The following is a 13092-nucleotide window of genomic DNA, read 5'->3' as shown; positions in this document are numbered from 1 at the left end:
AAGCGCATCCGATCCCTACGCCTGCTAAAAAAAGGCCCTTCCGACGCTTCACCCGTGAGGCCGTGACCGACACACTCCCACTCGTCTCGCCCCAATCTTCCGCCGCCGACCCCCACAGATCTCGCCGCGGCCACCGCTCCCGCCATGGCCGCGCGCCTCCTCATCCTCCTCGCCGTCGCGGGAGCACTCGCCTTCCCCGCGGCGGCCGAGATCAAGACGGAGTCCTTCCGGGAGGACCCGCGCTCCTCAATCATGTTCGAGAAGTTCGGCTTCTCCAAGTCGGGCGCCGTCCGGATCATCGTCACGGGCGCCGCCGTCTCCTCCCCCGTCGCGCGGGCGGACCCCAAGCAGCTCGGCTTCTTCCTCCTCTCCGACGAGTCCCTCCTCCACGCCATCGACGAGGCGCGGGAGGGGCCCACGCGGGAGAAGCGCGCCGCGGCGACCAACGGCGGCGGCGAGGACCCCGACGGCGGCTCCGGCGGCGCCGGCGCCGGGTGCGTGCTCTCCAGCCCCTACGTGAAGAAGCTCTTCACCTTCCACGACATGAAGGGCGGACACTACAACAAGTCCTTCCCGGTCACCCGCCCCGACGAGTACACCCTCTTCTTCGCCAACTGCGCGCCGGAGGCGCTCGTCTCCATGCGCGTCCGCACCGAGATGTACAACGTCAACGCCGACGGCTTCAAGGACTACCTCCCCGTCGGCCAGGCGCCCGTGCCGGCCATCTACGGCTTCTTCGCCTTCTGCTACGTCGCGTTCCTCGCCGCTTGGGGGTACCTCACCCTCTCCCGCGACCGCGTCTCCGCGCACCAGATCCACCACCTCATGTCCGGCCTCCTCGTCGCGCGCCTACTCTACTGCCTCTCAGCCGCCGAGGACCAGCACTACATCCGCGTCACGGGGACGCCGCACGGGTGGGACGTTGCCTTCTACCTCTTCCAGCTGGTGAAGGGTGTCATTCTGTTCGCGGTGATCGCGCTGGTCGGCACCGGGTGGTCCTTCTTGAAGCCGGTCCTGCAGGACCGGGAGAAGAAGGTGCTCATGGCCGTGATCCCTCTCCAGGTCACCGCGAACATCGCGGCCGCGGTCATTGGGGAGACCGGGCCCTTCTTTCAGGGCTGGGTAACATGGAACCAGATCTTGCTGTTCGTGGACGTCGCGTGCTGCTGCGCCGTGCTCTTCCCGGTTGTGTGGTCGATCCGGTCTCTCAGGGAGACATCCAAGACCGATGGCAAGGCGGCGCGCAACCTCTCCAAGCTCACTTTGTTCCGGCAGTTCTATGTCGTGGTGATTGGGTACCTGTACTTCACTAGGATTGTCGTGTATGCGCTCAAGACCATTGCCACCTACAAGTACCGGTGGGTGAGCATCTTGGCAGAGGAGGTGGCCACCCTGGCATTCTACCTGTTCATGTTCTACACATTCAGGCCGGCCGAGAAGAGCCACTACTTCTCACTCGATGATGATGAAGAGGAGGCTGCAGAAATGGTACTCCGGGAAGAGGCGCTCCGGGAAGAGGATTTTGAGCTATGAAGAGATGCAGCGATTCACAAGAATGGGTTGAACTCAGCAGTGGGATCGGTCGCCGCGCCACGTTTGATCTTTTCTCCCTGTGATCTTGATCATACTTTGCAAATGCCAGGACATAGCTCATAGTGGTGTATGTACTGCAGGGATATGAGATTATTTTGTTCCTCTTGTAGATTTCAGATTTTAGTATTTTACTGATGAAATGCAGATTACTTAACTTATACCCTATTCCAGGGAGTCTTCTTACTTGCAATGCAAATATATCAATGAGCAACAACTACTCCTGTTTCGTAGTTTGAAATTTGCTGCATGTTTGTGGTAAGCCATCTTCGTCGTTTCGGCACATTTGACTTCTGCTGCTTCTGGTATACTACTGTAAAAATAAAATCGATGTGATGTTCTAGTCAGATGATTTTCCAGTAATTGCATGTGGAAGTCGAGTCATTCCTTATCCTGCCTACCTTGTACTACATCTTTTGAATACCTCCAATGCTTTGCTTTGCTGCATCCTTTACATGTCTCCAGTTTGCGAGTCTTGGTCTACTAGCTACCATTGCCTATGGTCACACACGTACACGTACTACCATTCTTAAGCATTGCATTGCTGGTTTTCAGCTGAGCATGTGTAATGGATGGGACACCTTGCTTTTGCTAATAGTTTGTGCTTTGGTAGTGCATCACTGTCCAGTGTCCACCTTTTTTCTGGCGTGCTGGTTGTGGATTGGCGACACACATTGGGATCATTCAGTCCCAAGCTCCTAACTACTACTGCAAACATCCAGAAAAACTCTCGAAAAGAGAAGCTTAAAATCAAGGCAGAATCTCGTCGATTAGCTGGCCTAAAAGCAACAGTGTAAAGTGTCCTGGGGCACATTCCCCATGTTGAAATCGCTAAGAATTTCGTTTATATATTTTATCTAAATGAAACCTTTGCTTAGGTAGGCAAATGTACGTCTAAACACTATGGTCAGGTGCACAACCACAATGCTCCCACTATCCAGTGGGAACACCTACCTAAAGGTCATAAAAATGCACATTACCGTCATGTAGCTTTGCTAATGTTTCCCACACACGTAAAGACGGAAATTTGAGTGGCCAAAGAGGGTACTTACCCTATTTCGAAAAAAAAGAGGGTACTTACCGGATGCATCTTCTGGCGCATCAGAACAGTGGGAGCAGAGATTGGTTCGCGAAAATGGTGAATCTGATCGTCGACTAGATGGATACTGGGAGCTGGAGTAGAGCTAGTTACATAGGTTTGGTGCTGGCCGTTTTAGGCGAGCGGTTACCAACTGACAGTGACACTGACACCAAAGGCTGGAATCGCTTAGTTTCGTCGGTGGTGACATAATTGCCGTGAGCTGCGCCCGGGATCCACTATTCACACCTCACCTAATTGTTCTTTGTTTAGTGTTTCAGTACCGTGTTACCGGCTGAATGCCGGATTCGGTTGGGGGCGGCATTCGGTTGGGGACTACTACCACTACCAGAGACTAAAGGAGGTAGGACACTATTCCGCTGAAGCTTGAAGAGCACTCAACTCTGGCGAGGACGGTGACGCACCAGGCCTCGCGCGCGGCGCCGGGCAAACCCAACCCGCCCCGCCAGTCCTGTTATTCAGGGCCGCGAGCCGCCCACACGGCGCAACATCGGCCAGGTTTCCTTATCCAGTTATCCAGCAGGCAGGCAGGCAGCAGAAATTTATCACATCATTTCGGGCCATCACAATATGCGCAAGAGGTAATATGAATGAAATATTTAGTATTAGTACTCGGTTCCTCTCGAATGATGTAAGATATATTTCTATAGGAAAACAACGTTATGTGCAAGAAAAAATAGTTTACACTCTTCTGCGGACAATGGGGCAGCCACAACCAGAAAAAGGTGCCCCCAAAGACATACATGTATTCTGTGTATGCTTCTTGGTCATGTTTCTCGATATTTCCTACACTTGAGGCCTTCTAAGCGGTAAGTAAACCTAAGTAAACCTGTGATACAACGCCACCTCGACGCATAAACTTGCAGCTCCGCGCTGGTGGCTCGTGCGGACAGCACTGCTTCAGGGTTTGCCCACTCAACGAAGCTCTTCAGAAGCAGCTCTAGATGAAGGGGTCGATTATAGCAAGTGGCGAGAACTCAGAATCAGATGACCACATCCTTGTTCCAGCTCTCGACCTCTGTAAGCATCCTTGAGCTGCTCCATTTGAAGCTCCCGTTGCATATTTTCTACGGGGGAAGTGCAGTATGTCCACAGCTCAGCACCAATACTACCAAGTAGTAGTACCCACTGTCAGCCTGTCGCTGCTACACCTTTTACGATGTCCGTGCCAAAAAGTCCTCGACGGCCAGTGATGCATCACCGTGTGCAACTGCATTCTCTGGCTCCGGCATGTAAAGCGTAGCAGAAGAAGCCTGTGCAGAAACACATAGGGGAAAAAAAAGCAAGTTAGATGTAGAAGACTGAAGACAGCTAGACCGCTAGAGTCAAGGCTGGGGACAGGATATAATATATTTTCAGCAAGACAATCTATCACTACTGTTAGACAGTTCTTAAGCACTGACAGAGATTTTACACTAAACCATCCAAGTTGGGGTTTCAGCTTCACCCTCGCATCATCTTCAAGATAGTTAGATGGAGGGAGGGAGGATTAATACCTTCATATCTATCTGCAATTCTCCACTGTTATTATCTACTGAAAGTACTGTTCCATGCGCTTTCAACCATTTCTCGCATTCTTCTAAGCCATCATTCACATCGGCCGTGCAACCTTCACTATCTGTTCTCAAGAATCCCAAAATCTGTGCAACATATCCCACAGGTACAGTTAGGCGATATGATCTAGACATGCATTTCATGGCTTCAAAGCGCATCCGCTCCACATATAGATCTGTTCAAAAGAATGGTTACTGCATCAGCAACCAAGAACACCAGTTCATAAGTGACACAAAAGATACTAGATTGCACTTTACCCATAAGGCATGCGTTCAAATTGGGCGCCTTCTTGTATAGTTTGAAAAATATGACATAATTGCCAGATAAAACAGCAGCATGAACTGCAAGGGCATGCTTAACAGCTGCATCTTGTTTGGCTTCTTTTGATAAGCTGAAACAATGAAAATGTCATTTTACGACCCACTTTAGAACTGACATTGGGATATGATAGGCTAGTATTTACAACATGATACCTCGCCATTGATGACAGCAAGTCCCGTTTATTATTAGAGTGCAGCATGACACAGAGCAAATTGTAAGCAGCAAATTCAAAATAGCAACCCTTGATTCCTTCTGCATATAGCCTCTTCAGTTGTGACTGGCACTGCAAGAGTTGAGGCAGAAATAGTTAGGACTATGACAGTCATGAAGCACTAGTGCCGTTTTCTAGGTTGTATTTTGCGTTAAAATTGCAAAAATAAATTTTGTAAGCAACAAGTTTTAATGCCAGTCAGCTTTCCTGAATCAGTAGCAGTACCAGTGATCTGCCGGACTGAAGATCAGCGACAAACCAGTTTACCCAACCTTGTAATACTTGGGATTGCCAAAAAGTGAATACCAATGGAAAAGCAAAATCCAACCTGTACAAAGTACTTTCTAAACCTAATGACGAAGTGGGTAACCCAATGGATAGTTGGGTCACCATTCTTGTTCAGTTGCACTCCACATCCAAAAGAAAAATTAATAGGAATTAGGAGGAGGTTCATTTTTAGTTCAGTTGAGTGGGTTTTGGAGCGACCAAAAAATTAGGAAACTTGCATCCCCATTTATACATATTTAATGAACCATACAAAATTACAAGATTACTAGCAGAACGAACGTACAATCATTCCATAATTGATATTAAAGAAGTAGATCAAGTAGAAAAACAGGCATACCTGGTTATATTCAGGTAAATCGCCAGCTTGCATTGCTAAACGGGCATGAGTTTCATAAACCTGAAAGAAGTAATATGAATGTTATAAAATCATTGCTCATTGCTGAACTGATGCCCCAGTGGCCAGCGCACAAGATTAACGGATATTTCTTACGGTCGGAAGCGCACAAGATTAACGGATATTTCTTACGGTCAGTTCTAGATTTGGTATAAATAGCATATCAAGTGTAATTTCTTAAGTCACTGTCAGTAGTACGTAAAATAGACAATGTTCATTTCTCTACTTAATAATAACCTAGCAGGCACAGAAGGAATGCAGGATGCTACGCAGAGTTGCAAATTACCTTTACGGTTAGTTCATTCTGGATTCTCTGAACCGTAAGATCTTGGCGAATAGATTTTAATTGATCACATTTGTAAAAATAATTCTTTTGAGATGTTTCAACCATTGCAAGGGCCTTCTCCAGGACTTCTTCTGGCCTTACCTGAAAAGGACATATTCAGAGAAGTAAGGCGAAGAGTAGAAAAGATCAAACATCAGCAAATCAGTAACACTTTTCAGTCAAGAGTTCAGGAAGACAATTGGTGTGTGTTATTACTATGGATGGATCAGGTGCCGATGTAAGGCGTAGATATCTTTTCTCAATTTCCTGACATGTTCCCTTGATTGTCAGTGCATCCCAATCCATATCCTCCACAGCCCTAGTGCCATCTTCATAAGTTCTACTAAGTTGAGACGAAATAGCCCTTCTTCTATGCATATTAGCCATTGCATCTTTATTTGCAGAAGAGTTTCTTGATTTTAATGATGAATCCTGACTCCTTTCAAAACGCTTAGATCTATGCTCCCTACGTTTCTTTTCCTCGGGTGAATTTGCTAGTGCGGTTGCACTGGCATAATATTTGGTTAGATCCTGCTCCTTATCACTGTCACTTGAAGCATTTCCATTCTGTATTTGACTTGAATTACTAGTGACTTTTTGCTTCTTGGCAGGCCTCTGATTGACTTTGTTTAAAGGTGCTTGGTGAGACTGGAGAAACTTCCCATGATCCCAACTGCTACCCTGATACAACAAGTCAACAACAAAGCCTCTTAGTCTCAAGCAAGTCTAGGCAGGCCTAAAGTTGAAACCCAACAGGAGCCACCAACAAAAAGGGAAAAGAAAGTGAAAAAGGAAATAGATTGATAATGGCAGTTTGGAAAATGAGAAGTCAGAAATAATGAAACGGGGAGCCCATTCCGTCTGTACATTAGCAGTTTAAAGAAAATTTTTTACAACAACAGATTAATGCTTACCGTTCTACTTTTAGGTTCAAAAGGAATGTGTATATTACTGTTGGCCAATCCTTTTGCTATTTGTTCCACCTTATTGGTAACTTTTTCATCCACAGCAGGCTCCCACCTGCTTTTCACACGTTTCCTTGGAGTAGCTGTTGATGAGAAGGGATTTGAATGATTTGCACTGCTGCAAAGAAACAAAATGAGAAAATGGGACTAAACTATCCAATTCTGTAAAGCACAGAAAATATAAAGAATGACATGAACCTAGGGCAAGTATAACAGATGTAAAATGGACAGCAGTATAGATGATTAACCACTTTTGAGGACCAAAATTATAGATCCAGCTTCTTAAGTATACAAGCAGAACTTTCGGCAATCAAGGAACCGATGTCCCTCTAACCATACCAGAACATGTAACAGTCTTTTAGGTGTCTCTTTTATTCCATTACGTATACTCTACTGAACTACACTTGGTAATAAAAACCGGTTAAACAGAACAAGTAGAAGAAAGCCTTTTATTTAGTCCCAAGCAAGTTGGGATAGGCTAGAGATGAACCCAGCAAGAGCTAGAGCCTCAGGAAAAAGAATAAAGAAGAGGTGGTGACAATAGTAATCAATCAGGGCAGTTAATTGAATAGCTTTGACAATATAACTAAAATCATGCTCCTTTTATAGTTTTGAGCGCTAGAAATATCCTAAGTGCAGAAGTCCATAATTCTTTTCAGGTCATCTGATTACTGACTGTTATATTAAGAAAAAAAGACTAGTATTATTTTTCTTAGGTTAATATTTTTTTAAGGTGTCAGCACCTGATAATAGAATTAATCAAAAGGCAGTACTGTTGAGAAGATGTGATCTGAAAAATTAACTTTGGCTGTGCCACTGTGTGATACAAAAGTTCCAAAACAACTTTCAATAAAATCGCATCAATCAATACATTATTACATTTAAGGTTTCAACAGCACCAAATTGCCAGCATCCAGAAACTTTATTTGATTTCAAGAAAGGGCATTGATAAGAAGCATGCACACCTTGCCTCCGTCATGCCAACAACACTTTCTGGCAAAGGAAGTAGTGGTTCAGTATCCCAATTCTTAGTAAGAAGGGTTCCATCAGCGATAGCTTTTCTTGTGATCTGAAATTAAAGAAAAATAAATAGAACAACTGAAATTACAGAGTCGATTTATCAAATCCGAATTGATGTAGCAGGGAAAACTCTAGCAAACGAAAAAAAAACTGAAGCATAAGCATATTGGTGGCCCCAATAACTGAAGAGTGTACAAGTAGGAGCTTGAAATCAGCCATTCGCTTCAGAATGGCTGCATCCATACTCATGGATGTTGGAAACTAAACTTGAGTTAGTTGGTTTGAGTTTGTACACTGAAGTATTGTGCATGCAAGTGTATGATTAGCTAGCTGTCAAGTTGTCTTTATTCGTGTGTAGAGGTTTGGATCATGAGGATGCATGCGCATGAGAGGCATGCATGCAGTAGTGGCTAGTTGGTTACTCCCTCCTTTCCAAATTGTGGGTCATTTTGACTTTTCTAGGTTCATAGATATTATTATGCACCTAGACATACACTATATCTAGATGCATAATAATATCTATGAACCTAAAAAAGCTAAAACGACCTACAATTTGGAACGGAGGGAGTAGATGACTAGAGCTTGTGGATATGGAGAAAGTGATGGATCATGATGCGGTGTTAGTATTAGTTAGGAACTTAGGATCATGTTGTGATACAATACATGCATGGGTTTGCATGCGTTCATAGTGGTCTCTCGGTGTTAAGACATGGTCATGTGTGGCAAATGCATGACAAGAGATAGCGGGTCATTAGATGCATATAAGCGTATTCAAGTCATAGCTAATAGTGGTGAGAAATACGCAATAGGATGCAAGCATTCTTGGTGGTGTCGCCAACTACTTTTGTAATTTTGGTTCTTCCTTAGAGCTTTTTGTAGTCCCATGTCACGAGAGTACGTGCGAGTGCTCTCCGAGAGGGATGTGAGGGAGAAGGCGAGGTTGAATGATTTGACTCTTCAAATTGAAACAACACTGTTTCGCTAACCAAATTTTATCAAAAGACGCTGGCGACGGCTTCAACTATGATGGCCTTATGGGCCAGGGCCATCCATATGATTGAAAGCAAGGCAACCCTGTTGTCCTTTTTTGGCATGAAAATCCTAGCAACTGATGAGCAAGAAATTAAGAACAAAAATTAAGACTTACCTCTAGCATTATACTTTGGCAGGCTGCCCTTTGTGCATCATCTTTGCAACGATTGAGGTTCCTTATAGTATAATTTCGGAGGGAAAACGGGATAGATCTCTAAACAGGAGAAATGAAAATGCATGATTAATATGTGAGTACCAAAACATCCTATTTACTTTGATAGGTAATACAGACATACACCCAGCTATAGTATTTTTTTTGTTATTCTTATTTACCAAATAATTAAGTGATTGACACTTACAAACACTGTATAAATTTAATCCTGACAATCAGAATATTAGTTAATTATTATGCAATTTCAGCTTTCTTTAATGCTATTTACTTTGTGTATCATCATTTCCTAAGTGGAGAAGAGAACAGAACATTACAGCATCAGGACCAACTTGAGTTGCTTTAGCATCATTTGTTGGCATGGAGACGCTAACATAGGCAGGTTTCTTTGATAAATCAGCTCCTAAATTTTTCTTCTCACTCTTCGGTATCACCATAGAGAAACCAGGAGCAATTCGAGGATTGGTTGGAATCTGTATTTTGCTTTCACTGGAGGTATTTGTTGTCACGGAACCCTGCAAATTTGGTTGAAAATTTTCAGAAACATGGTTCGACAGAGTATTGGAGCTTCGACCTATAGGCTCTACAGTCCTCTGTTGATCTTCAGGGTTGCTTAGCGGCGCATGATTCGAGTTCATGGTCTTCTGAGGGTATGCCTGTGCCTGGTAGGCATAATGGTCTTGAGACCATTGAACACCTGGCACCTGGTTGGCATGATGGTCTTGTGCCTGGTTGGCGTATTGGTTTTGCAGTCCTGAAACGCCTGGGACCTGAAGCATGATGAAATTTAGATGATGAGAACTCTTCACACAATTAAAAATAAATAAAACGTCATAAACAACAAAAGATGTTGTTCTAAATAAGCATAATGGAAGAGCACTGTAAAGTTTCAATAGAAGAGCTCCAATGTCTTCATATCTCTATATTAAATATTATCAAGCCATGCTTCAGCAAATGCAAAATGTTAACGTAAAAGAGAACAAAAAGATAGCCTTGGTAGCCAGGCCATCAATTAGAGAGCAACGGGTTCATGTACTAAAACTAAACTAAACTAAAAAGTCAAAAGATCACTTGATATCTTTTGGTGAAAGGAATGGGCCATGGTGGAGCTTCTTGGAGGAACTAAGGATAGCCATAGCCCTACCATTTTCAACAAGTAACATAGCAAAATATTAGTTTGACCACTCAGATGCGAACAAAAATATAAATATGCATGTCTATCTTAATTTAGCCTCCTCAATGATCTTATTCAAGCCCACCACTGGAGTGGTATGTTTTGGAATGAATCATCTTAGTTTTTATTTCAACATCCTTCCACTTCAGCATAGAATATTCATCTTTGTTCATATGCTATGTAATAATTGTTTAAGTATGTTTCATCATGCTATCCAACACAATAATCGGTGCTAGTGCCACGAGACATCCATGCATAACTCATAAAAGCAATCACTACAGATTGTAATATGCAATATCATGATGTGCATGTGTTACTTTGTAAAGCTATATTTCAATTAGAGTGGCTGCACTGAAATGTATGGAAAGAATTATGACTAAGTTGAATATGTGGCGTGCTGATTCAATAAAATATGCTTGCAAAAATGCAATGAAATTACTAGTTGTTATATGACAATCATTTTTTTTGTTTCGGATTCTTCTTCGGGATAATTTTGACCCCTAAGTTGGGTAGTAAAACCAGAAGGTGATAAAATGAACAGCAGAAACAGAATTAGGGGCCAATTTGATGTCAAAAATAAAATTAACCCTTCTAAGATGTGCATTGCTCTACTGTGCATTATTCAAAAAGGATTAAAAAATAACAGAACCAGACAGCACATACTTCTGAGAAATCATTTTTCAGAATATCATGAAGAAAGCTATGTACATCAAGTAAGAATTTGTAGTGAAAGGAGGTAAAAATACCTGCATAGGAGGTGCAACAGAAGCAATTGAATTACTTTTCCATGCTGTCGTGCCTGGCGGAGGTGGCTGGCTATTAGGATAGGAATAACCAGAGGAGTTGTTAACTGCTACATTATCTGTAGTACTCTTTCCAGCAACTGGATTGCTAGAAGCACTTGGCACAGATTGATTGTAATAGTATGGCCACTGGTTATACTGCTGCTGATATGGTATAGAATTGGCAGGCATTGAAGTGGAACTCTGGAGTGCATTTGTATCAGACGATGAGTAGCTTTGGTATGATTGAGCATAATTATTCCCTGAGCTTCCACCATTCCATGTGCTGTTCTGATAATAGTAGTTGCTGCTTCCATATCCTGGCACAGTCTGATGACCCCCAGCATTGTAATATGTGTTACTTGTAGGATCAATGTAAGACCCTGAATTTTGAAATGAAGTAAGAGGCTGATAAGCTGCACCTGGATGTTGGTTTGCTCCTTGCTGGACAGAAGAATCATTTGTAGCTTGTGGGTAGCTATAATAATAGTTGGCATATTCTACAGGATTGTAGCCATGTTGAACTGAACTAGAGTAGGGCACATGAGAATGGGATGAATCTGCCACCCCCATACTCAGCTGGGCTGCATGAGGTGCACTGCTGCCTACATTTTGATTCCCTCCTGCAACTGATACATCCCTTTGTGGATCATAGTAAACTGTATCTTGGCTAGGTTTGTCCACTGGATTGTTCCATGAAACTGTTGCTGACCCACTCGCAGAGGACCATGATTGATGACTGGAAGATAGAGGTGGATAAGGAGATGGATTTGTCTGTCCCATACTGACAACCTGCCATCACCAAATAAAGTTTCGTTCTCAGTGTGCAACTCTCTAATCTAAATAGAGATTCTAAAGGGGTTAAAGATAGACGAATTAAGACCCATGAAATCACCAGTAGAACAATGGTTTGAGTAGACTTCTATTAAATTCCATGCTACATAATTCTTTCTAACAAGTAACTGAAGCATAGCAAGGCACTCATGACTTTCTACAACAGAATAAAATACCAGAGTGGTAAAAAAATGGTACAAATACAACTCTCAGAGAAATCCTTGTTAATTATTTAATCAGTTTAACTTAGCTCAATTTAATAGCAGTGGAACATCATTGTAGCTATATCCCCACCCAGTCCATGGCACAATATATTGCATAACCAATCACGCAAAAGAAATTCTCTGACCGAATAACTAACATGTCAGATATCACACGCTCCTCAACTCCTAATTACACCATATCCATGGCAAAAGCCAACTACATCATAATCTATGGACATTAGCTGGAATCAGAATTCAAGTTTACGATAACCAAAACAAAAAACAACCGTTGGTTCCTCAAAAAAAATACACAAACATGTGTCGGGTCACATCGGTACCTCAGCATGGGGGGCGTCGGATCCAGCGGCCGCCCCGGCGCCGTGGCTCGCCATCCTCCCGGAGCTCCAACCCTAGCAACCAGTCAACCAACCACAGCCGCCGCCACACGCCCGCGCGATTCGATCCGCGGCGAGGAGGCGGAGGAGAAACGGATCAGACGCGGGGAACGAACCAGAAGCGAGGGGGGAAAGAATTCGTGACTGGACGACGAATCGCAATCGCGTGCGTTAAGCCGTGCGGTGAATTTTTTTTCTCTTTTTTGGGACAGAAGAAAAAAGGTTTTCCTTCCGCGGAAAGCGAGGAGATGACGCAGGAAACGGAAAAGGGAGCTCCTGCCCTTTTCGGGCGCGCCCCGCTGCGGCCTGCGGGTTGGATTCGGGTGTCGTCAACGCCCCGCGCGCCGCCGCCGCCCCGCCCCGCGGCGCCCGCGTCGGAGGGTCGCGGCTGCGGAGAAGAGAGTGGGAAGTGGCTTGGGGTTGGGGATGTGTCGGAGCGGTCAGTGGAGGCGGCGGCGGCTCCGCGGGGAGGGAGCGAGGAGAGCGGCGACGCCGACGACGCGGGCGGCGGCGAGCGTAGGACGTCGGGGAAAACGGGTTGAGGAACAGGTGAGGTGTTGAGATTGGTGGCCTTCTCAGGCGAGACGGGCGGAGGTAGCCGGCGACTCGGGTGACGCCGGTGGTCAGTAGTTAGATTGGAGAGGACGCCGGCGGCTCTTAACAAAGGCGAGGGATAGAGAGGTTGTGTGGGGTGAGGGCGTGTGGCTTAACCGTCGAAGAATGGCGGTGCTGACGG

General features: G+C 44.7%; 2 protein-coding genes across 4 annotated transcripts; one reads left to right on the top strand and one right to left on the bottom strand.

Annotated features, from left to right (window-relative positions):
* Positions 1-1831, top strand: LOC101775371 (protein GPR107). The gene has a single exon (XM_004961767.3). The coding sequence runs from the start codon at positions 145-147 to the stop codon at positions 1531-1533; it is 1389 nt and encodes a 462-aa protein (XP_004961824.1). The 5' UTR covers positions 1-144; the 3' UTR covers positions 1534-1831.
* A 1441-nt stretch (positions 1832-3272) lies between these two features.
* LOC101774435 (SAC3 family protein A) lies at positions 3273-13062 on the bottom strand. 3 transcript variants are annotated; one of them, XM_004961765.4, is made up of 13 exons: positions 12300-13062; positions 10889-11716; positions 9286-9738; positions 8915-9013; positions 7713-7816; positions 6697-6865; positions 5999-6463; positions 5744-5884; positions 5401-5460; positions 4717-4847; positions 4501-4634; positions 4186-4418; positions 3273-3942 (listed from the first exon to the last, which is right to left on the bottom strand). In XM_004961765.4, the coding sequence occupies exons 1-13, from the start codon at positions 12351-12353 to the stop codon at positions 3844-3846; spliced, it is 2970 nt and encodes a 989-aa protein (XP_004961822.1). In that variant the 5' UTR covers positions 12354-13062; the 3' UTR covers positions 3273-3843. The 3 variants fall into 3 exon arrangements, with proteins under 3 accessions (XP_004961822.1, XP_004961823.1, XP_012700314.1); XM_004961766.4 differs by having other exon boundaries at positions 6697-6862; XM_012844860.2 differs by lacking the exon at positions 12300-13062 and having other exon boundaries at positions 10889-11254; positions 11347-11489.
* Positions 13063-13092: the final 30 nt, after the last annotated feature.

This window comes from Setaria italica, chromosome III, assembly GCF_000263155.2.
Source record: "Setaria italica strain Yugu1 chromosome III, Setaria_italica_v2.0, whole genome shotgun sequence".
Classification (NCBI taxonomy): domain Eukaryota; kingdom Viridiplantae; phylum Streptophyta; class Magnoliopsida; order Poales; family Poaceae; genus Setaria; species Setaria italica.
Note: the sequence above shows the minus strand (reverse complement) of the source record. Positions and strands in the feature narration are given on the sequence as shown.